Below are 15245 nucleotides of genomic sequence, written 5' to 3'. Positions count from 1 at the left end.
CCTCACCTCCCCCACTTCCTCAGCTGTGAGCGTGACGTGATGGCTGAACGATCACGACTTGTTTTTTAAATGGTAAGTGGCGTAGGCAGAAGATAGTGATTCAGTGCCAAGGAGGAGCCGAGAGAGGAGAGAGAGAGAGAGAGAGAGAGAGAGAGAGAGGGGAGGGGGGTTCTTCATTGTCCTCACCAGGATGCTCAGTATTGAGAGCGCAGTGAGACGAGGACAGCATGGAACGGATGGAGTCTATGGAGCCGATCTCGGCGTACTACACCACGGCTTACCCGGAGATCCAGCCCGACAGCGGCTTCGGTTCCAGAGAGACCACGGACAGCCAGGCAAAGACTCCGCCAGCCCCGACATATGACGAGGAATTAATGCACAAGGTAGGAGATTAATTTATTAACTTTTCAAAACTGACCTCTGACCCGCTTTGACCCGCATCATAGTCCAGTCCGGATCTGCCCCCGTGCCGGACCGGCGCTGCGCTCTCCATGGTGCTGATCCTCACTTGGATGCGGTTTTGCTTGCTCAGTTTTCAGCCTTGTTGTTGTCAGATTTGGCTACAACACATGTTTTCCCTCAGAGCGGAGCTGCCCGTGTCTTGCTGGGGAATGTGGGCAAAACACTGAAGTCCTCCAGAGACATGTGTCAGTTCGGTGCTCATTCATGTGTAAGCAGAAAACCACTTCTGAATGAGCCATGAGCCTGTATGAAGAAGACAGAGTGTGCATCAGAGAGCTGTGTGGAGCTGAACTGGCAAATGTTGCAGTAAGATCTAGTCTTTCTCCTGTGATTCCCCCCTTCCTAGTATTTAACATAATAATGCATTAAAAAGAAAAACAACAACAATTTCACCACCACTGACAACAAAAGAAGCTCAGAGGTGAGGACCAACATGTGACAGGTGAGAAGGAGGATGGACTGATCCTTCAGGCAAAATCAAATGTGGCTCCGGCTTCAGGGGAGCACAGCTGCAGATGGGAAAAATCTGATACATGACATCAAGGCATGTCACCTTGTCAGTTCTTCTTGGTCCGAAGTAATATTATCCCAGAATTTTCTCATGTGACGCCTTAGCTCCAATAGTCTAACATGTTCTTATAGGAGAGAAATTGAACACTGAGTCAGCTCAGTCTGCCTTCTAGCTAATGGCCATCAGGGTGTGAAGTCTGATGTTGAAATCTATGGGAAAAATGTGTGTATTTTTCACTTGATTTACTAGCTCAGTGAATATATTCATTATAAATTTCATATATCATTTTCATTTTTTAAATGATGCTCACATGTCTCAGGTGTCCAAAAACACCATGCATGTCATGGGTACTTAAAGGCTGCTGTTAGTTAGCACATTGGCATCAAACAGAGATTGGCTAGCATGAGCTAATGGCTCTGATTTTAGTCACAGAGAGTTAAAGTGGCATTTATAATTCATGTGTATTCTGAGTTTAGTGATCCATTCTCTTCTCTCCAGTGCTGACCTTTGACCTACAGTAGGAAGAGACGGAATAGATTCTTTCCCTGTGGGTTTCAGAGAAATGTGACATTACATTGTACTGTTCAGAGTGACAGAGCCCAGTCAGGCTTGTCCTTTTGTTTGTAACTGGTATTTAGTGTGTCCGTGCTGAATTTCAAATGTAACTATATTTTATGTATATTTATGATGGAAAATAGTCACCAAAGTCACCAAAGTGCAGCACACGGATGCTTTTTTAATTCAATGTAATTTCCAAAGCTTATGTAAGAATTGACATTGCTATTTCTTGATGATGTATATCAGAAAATGCTGATAATTGTCTTGAAATATAGAAAAACACACAATAATGTGTTTAACGGAATGATTCAGTGCCTTCGGCTGATATCGCTCATGTTGCTGAGAGACCTTATGTCATTAGTCTGAGTTTGCTAAGAACTCAGTTTTCCCAAAGCGTACTTGGTCTGATGAGACATGAACTTAATGCACTAATCCACTTGACTCACTGACTTCCTCTAACAGCCTCAGATGCTTTGTGTGTCTTTGAGTGTGTCCATGTGTTGTGAAGGGAGCAGGTGCTTTGCAAAAGGGCAAATTATAACAAGGCAAGCTGCTTTTTAAAAAAAAGCAGGAACAGCAGTTCTTGTCAGGTGAAGTGCAGTTGTCCATTTTTTAGGTACTCTGTCTCTTTCTTACCCGGGGCGAGGGGGTCAGGTTGTTTTTAGCTCTTGCTCTAAGTGCTCGCTAATTACTCTGGTGGTTGAACATGGACCTGAAATGATTGCAGCTCATTAAGCTCCACTCAACAAATCCATTGAAGTCAGTAGAATGTTTATCTTGTCATTTTTTTCTGTCTTTATTTTGGTTATTTTAGCAAAACAAAATTTTTAAATTGTTAAAATGTTTCTTCAAAAAGTGAGTAAAAGACCAAACTAAGCATTCACTCCCTTTGAAATGCACTCCCCTGTTTGAGATCAGTTTGTTTTAAAGATATTTAAAGGTGCGTTGTCAGCTTATCACCTCCATGTCAGCTGCTGTTTTGATCTGGGTTCACTACGTTTCTGTCTTTCTGTCATCCGTCGGACACATCTGTCGAAACAGCTGCCTGTACCACACTGGCACACTGTGGGAATGAATGTTAAACCGTTGGCTGAGCATCAATTCGCACACACATGCAATGCACAGACGCATGTGAGGAAGTGACAATGTGTGGAGGCTGTCATGGACGTTCAGCATCGACGTGTTGAACATGAAACTGATCTACCCACTCAGTCCATCTTGACAGTCTCATTGTGTTTATACAAACTGTAAAAGATCTCACGGTGAAGTTTAGTGATGGCGCTGCTGATTGCATTGAGGTGTAGAACATCATGAAGCAGTGCAGGTGATCCTGTTGAGCTGAAGCTGTCGGGGTCAGAATCTTTTGTTTATTTCTGTCACGCTCAAAAAAGCAGTGGTGGTTTTTAGGCTACAAAAACGCACCATCACTGCAGAAGTGCATGACATTGTGTTACAAATAACTGATTGTTCTGACCACATTCATTCTGTTTTTTTAGCCACTACAGTCATTCAGTCTGTGCCTACCTACGTAGCACTCTGAAGCCTTAGTCGTTTTGACGTGAATGTAAATGAATGTAAATAGAAATATAAAAAAAAACTTCCTTCATGTTAACAAATAAGCATTTGTAGCTGTGTTAAGTGACAGGTTGTGAGTCTTTGGTGATGAAACCCAGAACAGAGCGCAGGGACTGGAGGTGGTGGTGGTCCTGCTGGTGGGAAGAAGAGAAGCTGGACATCAGGATGTGATGAGCTCAGCCTGAACTGACTATGAGGACAGGAGGTGGATGGCATAAACTGTGTGGACAACATACACCGTACAATCCCTCTGCATGATCCGTGTACGATTTCAAAACATCTGCAGCATTTAATTGCCTCCAGCATCCTGAGGGGGTTTAACTAGACAGGCTCTCTTCCCACCTGGCCTCTGTTACCACGGAAACAGCATCATAGCCGCCCCCTTATGCCACTGATATGTTCGGCCCATTGCTACATGTGCATGTGTAAATGAAATTTTACAGGCACAGTTGTTTCACTCCACTGCTCCTGTCCTCACACACACACACGCACATGCAGGCATTATGTTACACACTCTCTGTAAAGAGGAAACAGATTCCATCATGTTACAGAGGGATCAGATGAAATAATAAAATTACTGCTGGTTTGTAATGTGCACACAAGTCACTAGCACACAAGTGTTAGCAATGAATAAAATGGGTTGATCTGTGAAAGTTGGCATTTTCATGATCATCCTGAGCCAACTGCATTATAAATATGACAAGACAAGACTTTATATTTTCACGAGTAAAAGGAAAGTAAAATGAAAATAGACATCACACAATAAGATCCTTTATTCAATCTAAAATTAATCTTGCTTTTTAAAGCAGCTTTGTTTGTTAAAGTCTCAAACTTTGGAAAGCAATGCTTTGCAAAAGTAAAATGGGAACGCTTTTTCCCCTTTATAATCATATGTCGCATGAGCAATCCAGTATCTATCATGCTCCTGGAAGCCACAAACAATAGGCTCAAATGTATTTGTGGAGACAGGTGATAGATTAAAAAAGGTCCTTACTGGCAGCAAAAGATCAGCACATAAGAAATCAAACAGAGCAGGCAGAGGTACAGGGACAGTGGGCAAACAGCCAAGTCAAAAAAACACAAAAATTTGTCCAACAAGTATGCAAATGGTTCACATTAGGGACAAAGAAGAAGGGACACAGGTAAGAACACATTATGGGAGGTGGGAAACACAGGAGGCAGGGAAGTCAGGACCAGACTTCAATTAAAGATAGGTACAGAAGTCCCAACATCATTAGTAGCCGTCATGTTTACAAAATAAAAGTTCCTAATCTGGGCTGAATATCAATGGAAGCCAGCTTCTGTGAGTCTAATCTCCTCTGACAGTTTTTTCTATAGTTTTGGTGTTTGACAGTAAAGGTGGTTGGAGCGGCTGTGTCTCAGTAAGTTGACCAGTTCATCCACTAATCTATGGGTCAGTGGTTCAGCACCATGTGTTGAGGTCTACGTATTGGAGATACTGAGCACCGATTTACCTCTAAACGCTAATCAATGAGTTTATGAGCGTGTGCATACACTATATGTTGTGTATACGTGAATTGCAGTCCACTGGCCTTGGTTTTCAAACTGCACCAACTGTTCCAGTTCTGTGGAAGAAATCTGTGCCGAAATAGAGTCAATTGCTGCTATATTTCTCAAATGATGAAAAACATGGCTGCACAGCTTAGCGGGTGTGCAGAACACAAAAGCAATTTGTTACCTTTATAAATTGTCGCACTGTGTGGAAGTTAGGACTGAATGCTAGTATATTTTATGTGCGTAGCAGGAGTGGTCTCCTGCTCTGTATTATAAATTTGATTATAAATAGTGACCCCGAGACAACACAACTAAAACAAAATTTTAAAACATAAATATAAAAACACAAAGCAGTCAAACTGCCATGGTGGTGGTTCATGCTTTTATTTTGGAGTTCTGTTACATTCTGTTTCCTGCGTTGTGTTTTCATCTTTTCATTTCTGTTTCGGGGCTGGATGCAGTGCAGGTGTGCTCAGCCTAATCACCTCAGTATTAGTCTGCCAGAGCTTCTTGTTGTCAGCTCCTCGGATTGTATCGTATGACCTCCAGGGTTTCAGTATCCATTTGCGCTCCTCGTTTTGGACTAGTGATTATTTTTGTTGTTGTTACTTTGTTCCTGCCAGCTCTAGCATTTCTAGTGATTTTCTGTTGTTTACTTTCAGCATTCATCCTAACGTGGTTAGTGATTTATTTGTTTGTTTGTTTTTTTACTGAAGACATTAAACTATAGACCATAGACTCATATCATATCGCAAATGTTTACTCATGTGAGAAGTAGGGTCCTTTTCCCATAGAATTCAACACAATCTGACATTTGCAGGCAATCACGAGAACCGAACCTCCCTTACCCTCCAGCCCATCTGCATAAGCACAGAACATCATCACCATACAAATATTATCCTTTTCATTTCTTATTGCCTCTCCTGACATCTCTCTCAACTGTGTATTTCAAAGGCAGACTGTGTAATTGAAGTCACACCTGAGTGGAGCTGATATGAAAAGAGGAGGGTTGCTGACGCAGTAGCTGCAGTTTATTTCCTCCACTGCTGAGAGGTGACTCCTCTGAGAGTCTGTGAAATCCCTGAGATCAAAGTGAAACTGTCGAGAAAAGCAGCTCTAATTCCACAGCTCAAATCCTTTTCCTGTTTCGCCCTCTAACCTCTTTCAGCCTGTCTCATCCATAAAGCATTAAGACAAAACTGTTGTGCAGTTAAACCACTGCCTGGTTTAGCTAATGTTTGCCTTCACTCGTGTACTATTTCAGATCGGTGACACCGGAATCAGGGCCAGTTGTGGTCATCTTTCTCAGAACTCATGTCCCATGCTCAGAACTGGGTCCATCTTTATTAAAAAGCTGATACTACAGAGATGACAGAAAGGGAAGGTAGAGAGTATTCAATCAGGTGTTTTATTTCCCTTTTACTCATGCTGTTACTGCAGTTCTCCAGGCTGTATGTTAAATACATTCACATGTTGATGACATTGTTTCATAGATTTCAAGTGTAAATCAAATGTCAGTGCCACAATTAGCAAACCACCAATACACAGTATATATGGACAGTAACAGAGAAGGTAACAGTAGTGTCCTGTCAGTGGTGATCTTAGACTTGGACTTGGGGTAAAGAATCCCTTAAAAAAAAAAAAAAAAAAAAAACAACAACAACAACAAACGACAAACAACCACACAGACGGACACACATGGACAGATGTTGGCAAATACCTTATAAGCAGGCTTTTGATAGACACTAATTACCTGTGGATGGTCTCAACACAGGACACCAGTTATATTTACATTCTGCCTGAAGCACTAGATAGAAATGTTTGTCCCAACACAGAAAACAGAAGAAAACTAAAGATATATTAGAGGGGCAGAGTCTTGCAATCGCTATCCCTGTGACTTTTCTGTCACTGCACACGAAAGCCAGGCTTGTATTCACTGTTTGATTTTGTTGTCTTGAAGGTTGTCTCCTTCAATTTGTGAGTCACTTTGTAATAATGGTACCCTGCCATATTATTATCTGCGGGGTGGGATTCAGCCTGGGCAGGTCCGGTCAGTCTATTGCAGGGCCAACATACAGAGACATAAACCATACCATAAACGCCTGCAGGAAATTTAGAGTCACTCATTAACCTCACATGCATGTTTTAGGAAAAAGCCTCCACACAGAAAGGCCCCAAATCCAAAACCTTCCAGCTGTGAAACAACTGTGTTAACCACTACGTCCCCACACCAGGCTTTCAGAAGATCGACAGTTTTAGAAAACTCCAAAACAGCAACACTGAGTAACGTTTTTCCCCATTCTGGGTTTTCAGCATTAACTGGTGTGTGTGTGTGTGTGTGTGTGTGTGTGTGTGTGTTCTGCTGCAGACGATCCTGGTTGGAGACAGCGGCGTGGGGAAGACATCTTTGTTGGTGCAGTTTGATCAGGGAAAGTTCATCCCTGGCTCTTTCTCTGCCACAGTCGGCATCGGATTCACGGTGTGTGTGTGTCTCTTTGTTGTGTGTGTGTACACAACATTCTCCAGTTACAGTTAAGCAGGACAGGTCATATATTCAAGCGTCAGTTGGAAACTACAATTTCCCCATTTATCTTTTGGAGTATTTGAACATGCTGTTACTTTGGGATTAATTGGCACAGTCTTTAAAATAACTGTGATATTTCTGCCTCAACCCCAGTGGAGCAGAAATAGCTTTAAAAAAGCTGCTCCAGAACACTTGCACAAGAATTTACCCCCTTTGACATCGTAAATAATGGTTGTCACTCTCTAATGTGCATTACAGGTTTGACAAGCATCTGCACATTTGAATAAAATCAAATCAAATCAAATTCATTTACATAGCGCCAAATCACAACAGAGTTACTTCAAGGCACTTTACATATAGAGTAGAGCTAGAACAAAATCTTTATAATTTCTTAATAATGGTAATAATAATTACATCTTTAAAAGAGACAAAGCCAAAGTCAATGAGTCAGGCAAGAGACTACAAACATTTCAGTGAAGACTTTAAAGAGGCTTTATACGCGTTCATTTGTACCTGATCTTGAACTGGGGCAGTGACTCAGCCTGTTTTGCCTGATCTCCTCAAGCAGGCCAGCCCAAAGTCTTAGAGCTCTAGTAGCAAATCACATGTGTTTAACCAAATCTCAGGCAACACGTTTGGTTATAACAACTGAGCTGTTATGAAATATGAGAGGGTGCCAAATCAGACGGAGCCTGACTAAGTGATTAAAAGTTTTGTTTTGGTTTTTTTTTTTTTTTAAATCCATTCTCTAAGACAATGTGCAAAGACAGCGTGAAGACGGTGAAACAGATGAGGTGATCGCATTTTTTGGAAGCAGTCGAGGAGTCAGATTTTTGAACAGCAGAAGCAGAGTTAAGGGCAGTTTGTTGGTGTGCTGACCTGTTCTTTCAATCAATCACTCTGTACCCCATCTTTGACTCGGCTACTCTACTGGAACACCTTCACCTATATGGACTCCCATCTCTCGAGAGATCTACACAGAAACCCTCTAAACTAATAAAGCACAGGATCCTTCACTCCACTAGCTCCTACCAGCACCACCTGCTTCCCTTCCCCCGTCCATCCTTCTGGATTTTGTCTGTCCTTTATTCCCCCCTTATATTCACTGAGGTGTAGCACTGCCCTCCCTGCCCTACGTATAATCTCACTCAATAAAGATCCACAAACTAGCTTCCAGGGAAGGCTGGTGATGGTCACTGAAATGATACAGTATTTAGTTGCAAGACTAAAAGTGCATCACTCTCGTACAAAGTTGGCGCACCCTGTGGTGCTATGAGGACAAATGCAGATTAAAAACAACAAAACAAAGAAAAACCTAGGGCTCAAGATTCAAAGAAACCCTACTTCCCTCTTATGCCCAACAAGCTCCGGCCTTGTTGATAAGTCATGGGCACAAACAACAATGGCCAAAACTTTTGACACAATAGCCAGCATTGAGCGTCGCCTCCAGAGACAACGGCCTGCTGTGGCCACAGGAGGGCAGTAAATTATACGATTAATGTAATTGACTGCACAGTTATGTTTACTTGTAAAGATGTCACTTTGTCAGCTAATTACAATATAAATTTAATGAACTGCTTGTACCGCCAACACAGTACCTCGTGAGGGCAGAGAAAACCTTCAAGTCTGTGTTGATAAGCTCATCTAAAAGCCACGTCTCTTTGGTACAGCTGTTAATGGACTAAGGTCGCATCAAATGGAGCCAATAAAATACATTAGCTGTCTCCATTTTTTACTCAGTATCCTTTGGTTCCAAACATTGTGTTCTCCTTATGAAAACTACAAATTTGAAGTTGAACTCCAAACATAACAGTCAGATGTATTTATTTACTGTTTACTGACTGAAGAACCTTCAACCTTTTTTTTTTCAACCTTTTGAATGAACATGTCCTCAATTTTGAATCTATCGGGCCATTCCAACATCATTTAAAGTATTTTTCTCTTTATCTCAGAATAAAGTGGTGACTGTTGACAACACAAAGGTCAAGCTACAGGTCAGTCAAACAATATATATATATTTTCAGTGGAGAAAAAAAAATGGCATGCTTTCAGTGTAATGGCCTATTTTTAGAGCGCAGGCTGGTTTCATTCTGGGCACCGGTGTTGTAACTGAAAATTATAGTTAGTCATGTGAAACCAGGCCACAGCACCAAGTATAGCCCTTTTCCCTGTTTCTGCTTCAGATTTGGGATACAGCAGGACAGGAGAGGTTCAGAAGTGTGACGCATGCATATTACAGAGACGCACATGGTGAGCAAACATTTCCATCAAAGAGTCATAGATGTCACTTTTGTATGTGAAAATGACAGGTTGCTTTGAGCTTTGACAGGCTGGTTGATTCATCATTGTTGTTGTTTCCAAAGCCTTGCTGCTCCTGTATGACATCACCAGCAAATCATCCTTTGACAACATAAGGGTGAGTCTGGGATACAGCTACAGGCCCTTGGCGGAAAGTAATAATGTTACCGGGAATTGAACAATAAATCATCTATTAATTTCCCATCTGGCTTCCTCTCTGTTTTCTTTGACTGTGTATTTAAGTGTCTGTGTGTCCTTGTTGTTCTAGGCCTGGTTAACAGAGATCCATGAGTATGCACAGAGCGATGTAGTCATCATGTTGCTGGGCAACAAGGTGAGAGGGGAAAGCTGGAGAAGCTCAACAAGTGAAGGGAAGCTGGGAAGACAGAGGAGGAAGTAATGTTTGCTGAAACCTGAACGCAAGACTTCCGAAATGATACATGCCTGTGAATTAGCTTCAAATAATGCAGAGGAAAGCATCCATCCCTGCTCAGCAGGTCAAATGGTTTCATGAAAAGGTCATGGTCAAAAATCCAGCTTCAAAAGCTTCAAAAGTTATTTTACTTTTATTTTGAAGGCGTGGTTGTTTTTACCTAATTATGCTAGAAGAGTCTTCATTCTGCAGTGCAGATTTTGTTTTGTACAGCCGCAAAATGAGTTTTGTGAACGAAACACTTTTTAATATCTTAAATAAAGAACCATTGTTAGATGTTGTAATTTCCAGCATTGTCTTAATGCCGTGCTTCTCTCTGTCAGGCTGACATGAGCAGTGAAAGAGCAATCAGGAGAGATGAAGGAGAGAGGCTGGCCAGGGTGAGTCTTTGGTTCACTACCTGAAAACCACAGCTGATGTGGTTTTCATTTGTCATGGCACAATGTGCAAAACGTTTATTGCAACTCAGTATTATGTAATATTTGCATCTGGCCACCAATTCATTTGAATGTTCCTAAATACAACACAGCTAGATTGTTTGTCTTAAGTGGGTTTGAATCTAAATGCAAAATGTCTAAAGTACTGATGGCACTTGATGCCAAATTTGCTTATACAAAGGACACACCCACATAGCATATAAAGTGTTTTTATGTCTAATGAGGGCGTGTTCAATATTGTTCGCTGCTTGTTCTGTTCTCAGGAGTATTCAGTCCCCTTCATGGAGACCAGTGCCAAGACTGGAGTCAATGTAGAGCTGGCCTTCACTGCTGTGGCCAAGTATGGAACTATGTTTTAACATTAACACTTTGCAACAACTTCTGTATCTGTGGCTACATCCATACTTTCATGTTCTCATTTTGAAATGCATTTTTATTTTTATTTATTTTATTTTATTTTATTTTTTTGCTATTTTTTCAGTTACCCTCCACATCGCTCTGTAGTAAATAAGACATTTAAAAATAATCACGGTGTATTAAAAACTTGACATCAGAGACTGGGAGCATAAACGTACGAAAACATTTGCTGAGATAATAACTCAACCGTGAATTAGGGCCATTTTCCTGTGGACTTCAATACAATCTGACTTCTTCTCATAAGCAGTGGAGTCGCCCGCTGACCGTCATCGGATTGAATGTAGGTTTAATGCTCTTCAGCATTCGCTTCACATTACAGCCCCAGAATTTTCGTCCACCTTTATATATTTCTATCCACGGTTGCTCTGTCTTGGGTCTCAACTAATAGTGCTGAAGTGTTGGCCTTGTTGTCGGAGTGGACCATCTGTTTCCTGTTTACACTGGTTTGCACATGCAGTACTCAGTGTTGTGTGATTGTTCCTGTATTAATGGCTTTCAGGTCTATTAGTATAGAAGTGGGCAGCATAGTGGGTATCATAGCTCGGCTCTCAGCCTGGGACCTTTCTGTTGCAGAGTTTGCATGTTCTCCCCGTGCCTGTGTGGGTATCCTCCAGGTACTCCAGTTTCGTCTCACCGTTTAAAGACATGCATGTTCTGGTTAGCTCTGGTTGTCTGTAGGTCTGAGTGTGAGTGTGAGTGGTTGTTTGTCTCTGTCTGTCTCTGTGTGTTGGTCCCGTGATGGACTGTTGACCTGTTCAGGGTGACCCCACCTTCCAAACAGACACATTAATGTGGGTGTAGCCTGTATCAAATCAACAGCTAATTATTATTAGCTTAATGAATTCTCATATGTTTAAGGTCAGCAGTTTAGTATAGCATGGAAAAACAGCTCACTTTACAGATGGTTGAGTAAAATTGCCAAACCACATATTTTTTCTTACATCAAGAATCAGTGAGCTGTCATTTTCCCTGCGGTGACACAAAGTGACCTCTATGGTGTTTTCTAAAGTGTCTGGATCTTTTCCTTAGGGAGTTGAAGCACCGAGCCGTTCAGCACCCAAGTCAACCCAAGTTCCAGATCCATGAATACATTGAAGCACGGAAGGAGAAATCAGGCTGCTGCAGCTACTTCTAAAACTCCTCTTCACAGTCCTCCTACTCCGTCCAGGGTGAACAGACTGTCAATGGAACAGAGTTGGAGGACATCCCCTTAACTCACCGCTGCTCCCAAAATATGACGCTGCCATTCATTTAAGACTCAACGCCAAACGTAAATAAGAAGAGTCAGAGGAGGTAAAGCAAGCTGCAAACTCTTTGAGTGAGTTTAGATCTGAGAGCAGGATCCCCAACTCCTATTATATTGAAGCCATATGATAGTAAAGTATGCTACTTCCTTTTTTAATAAGAGTAAGATGAGGTCTCAGGAAATGAGACTAGCTTAACTGCAAATTCCATTTTCACAATGCTGTTTGTAGCTTCCAGCCATCTGTTGCTGCTGTTAGCCCCTCCCTCACAGGATGATGGCCGGTCTAAATCACTGAGGTACAACTACAAGCAAATAGATGGATGCCCAAGAAATTGGCCTCGTAACCTTTGAATCACCAGTTAGTCCCATTCACTCAGGGGGAACATGAATCCCAGGTGTATCCACATTTCACCAAAAATAGGAAATGTTCGCTTCATGATAGCACTCAAGCAAAAACTAGGGAATCATTGTCAAATCAAATCTGTTGACCATGAATCTATAGATGGCTGGCCTCAGGTATTAAGGCCAAGTCTTTTATGAGCCACTTGGTGATGCATTACCTTTGGAAGTGTTGTTTGATAGTTCCTACTGCCTGTAATTCTTTACATTATAAAAGATATTCTCAATTAATCTTCTCATCTTACTCTCAACAAATAGAAAATCCCAAAATGTCAAACTTTGGTCCAAGCTTTTATTTATTTATATACAGTACAGGCCAAAATGTTGGACACACATTCCTATTCATTTGAATGAGAGGGTGTGTCCAAACTTTTGGCCTGTACTCTATTTGTTTTCATATTTTTGGTTCTCGACACAACATTTGTTTGGTTTTATCCTAGTTGGTATCAGAATAATCCAGAGGGCCCCTTTGAAAAACAAAACAAAATGAAAAACGTCAAAACAGCATTACTGCAATCTTGTGTAACATGCAATCTACCAAAACATCCAGACAAAGGCCACACACTGTGTCATGGATGTAATTCAAAGCCAAGCACATGGACAAAGCCCTTGCCTGTGACAGAGTTAGTTTGGTTCTTTCTGGACCTGATGTGCTCTGAGAGAGTCTGAGAAAGTCAACTCTATTGGTGAACATGCACCTGGACTTATCAATATCAGTGATGGCAAAAAAAAAAAGAAAAAAAGTTAAAATGTTTGGATTAAATGTGTCTTTCGATCCAGACTGCTGCATAAGAAAACACAATACTTGACGATTATCTGTGTTTGGATTTCCAATCTTGTCCTTTATTTGAGAAACACCTATGTAATTGTTAGTGAGTGGTAATAGTTTTTTTTTTTTTTTTTTTTTTTTGACATGTTGGCTGTTTTATCATCCTCGAAATGCAAATTTTGCTTCAATGGCCTAATTATGAACAGTTTAAAGCTCTGTTGCATGTTTGCTGGATTGCATGTACCAAATATGTGTGCAGTTCCCTCAGAACATATGAAACATTTTTTATATTTACATCCAGATGAACAGTGTAAAATGAATATCTAATTAGCAAATCAAATTTTTATGGAATTCTCAGGGTAAAATTTTGGTTTGAAATACTAGACCTATCGAAGCTGCATTCATTGACTGGAAATGCCAGAGTGTGAAAATATTGTATGCATTTAAACATCCAGTTGACCCACAAATACACTGTTATTTAAAGTCCGTTTTTGTGATACCAAATAAAGTAACAAAAGTTAAATCTTCTCTGTATTTGGGTGTCCACTAATTCCTTAGTTCTGGTTCTTTGACTGCTGCATGCCAAGATTCAGTAGGTAGTCACTGACTTTGCCATTTGTTGTTGGGCAGAAACATTACAGCTTGGACAAGAAATAATAACAACAAAAAACTCAAACCATACACTTACATTTACAATTACAAAAGCTTCAACATATTCATGTTATCCATTGATGTTGTGCATAGTATTGATTAATGCAGCTTTAAAGCATGAATGACGTCATGTCATGGCATCCTGTTCAGGTTATACTGTCGCACAAGTTTATGAACCTTTCTTTGACAACAGTACGTGATGCAAATACTTCATCGTGGCTGGTTATTGTTGCTCCAAGTCAGCTCAGGTCTAACAACGTTATAATCTGAAATAATTCAGATGTGGCCACTGAACATCTGTATGTGTTCAGATATGCTGATAAAAGTGTTTCTTTCTTTGATGGGTTGTATGCTGTGCAAAAAATAAATAATATTTTGAACTGAACACTTCATATTAAGAGTGTTCTCCTCTACAGCATTTGGTTGTAGCAACAACGTGCGCCTATAAGTGTGTGTGCGTGTTCAAGTGTGAAGTATCTATAATAAAAGCTCCAAAAGGAGAAGTTAATGAATTTGTCATCTACGTAATGACAGGATTAACTTCTGTGTGTGTGCATGTCAAACTCATCCATAAATAACTTTTCCCCTCAGTATAATCTGCTGTTTTTTGTTTAGTTCTGATAGAAAAGTATACCTTGTATGAAATCAAATGGCATCATTTTTTAGTTTTGCACACCAATTTCACACACCAGACAAGCATGAAACATTTTCAATTACTATCCTTGGAAAGTTCTGTAAAATATGTGGAAATAAATAGAAAAATTTTCCTGCCTACAGGTCCAGCCTTCAAAATAAAAGAATCAGATTTAGTAATCAATTTTGATTTATTTTGTGGAAACGTTCAGGACTTGCAGTTATACAGAGATTACGAAAGCAGGAAGAAAATACAAACCGAAGTGCAGAAATACAATCTAATAAAAGCAATTACATTTATAGACCATAAGAAGAAAAAAAAAACACTTAAAAACATATTTTGATTGATTGATTGATTGTCCAAGTCAAAGTCTATGTTTAAAGTGTGTTCCATTCGTCTCTTCAAGTTCTGCCCTGTGATCATGGCAGAAGGTTTGATAAATACCTATGTTTAGATCTGTTAGTGAAGTAGGTTAGGTTTCCACATGGTGATTTCGCTCTGTGGTACATCTTAGGCTATAGAAGGAAAATTTTGAAATTTGGAATATGTATTTCTGTTATTTTCTGACTTATCAAATCTAAATAGATTGAATTTAGCCGTGGACCTGGAATATACTGAGCAAGAAGAAAATAACCACATCATTTATATACAGTACAGGCCAGAATTTTGGACACACTTCTCATTCAAATGAATAGGAAAGTGTGTCCAAACTTTTGGCCTGTACTGTACCTCCGTAAATTTCAGAACAATGTACGTTTGTATGATAAGAGTCAGTACAACTAAACAGATTTTTTTTAAATAAAAGAGTCCCTGATT

General features: G+C 40.4%; 1 protein-coding gene across 1 annotated transcript; it reads left to right on the top strand.

Annotated features, from left to right (window-relative positions):
- The first annotated feature begins 227 nt into the window (after positions 1-227).
- LOC115060146 (ras-related protein Rab-37-like) lies at positions 228-11865 on the top strand. The gene is made up of 9 exons (XM_029527987.1): positions 228-383; positions 6990-7100; positions 9098-9139; positions 9329-9395; positions 9509-9561; positions 9712-9777; positions 10200-10256; positions 10577-10653; positions 11760-11865. The coding sequence occupies exons 1-9, from the start codon at positions 228-230 to the stop codon at positions 11863-11865; spliced, it is 735 nt and encodes a 244-aa protein (XP_029383847.1).
- The last annotated feature ends 3380 nt before the right edge of the window (positions 11866-15245 follow it).

Source organism: Echeneis naucrates, chromosome 19 (assembly GCF_900963305.1).
Source record: "Echeneis naucrates chromosome 19, fEcheNa1.1, whole genome shotgun sequence".
NCBI classification, from domain to species: Eukaryota; Metazoa; Chordata; class Actinopteri; order Carangiformes; family Echeneidae; genus Echeneis; species Echeneis naucrates.
The sequence above is the reverse complement of the archived record's forward strand: the minus strand, read 5'-3'. Positions and strand labels throughout refer to the sequence as shown.

Excerpts from the sequence above, each read along its gene's own strand:
- LOC115060146 (XM_029527987.1), top strand. The coding sequence starts at position 228 with ATGGAACGGATGGAGTCTATGGAGCCGATCTCGGCGTACTACACCACG. Across the intron at positions 7,101-9,097 it reads CAGTCGGCATCGGATTCACG|AATAAAGTGGTGACTGTTGA; the intron begins GTGTGTGTGTGT and ends TCTTTATCTCAG. Across the intron at positions 10,654-11,759 it reads GCCTTCACTGCTGTGGCCAA|GGAGTTGAAGCACCGAGCCG; the intron begins GTATGGAACTAT and ends TCTTTTCCTTAG.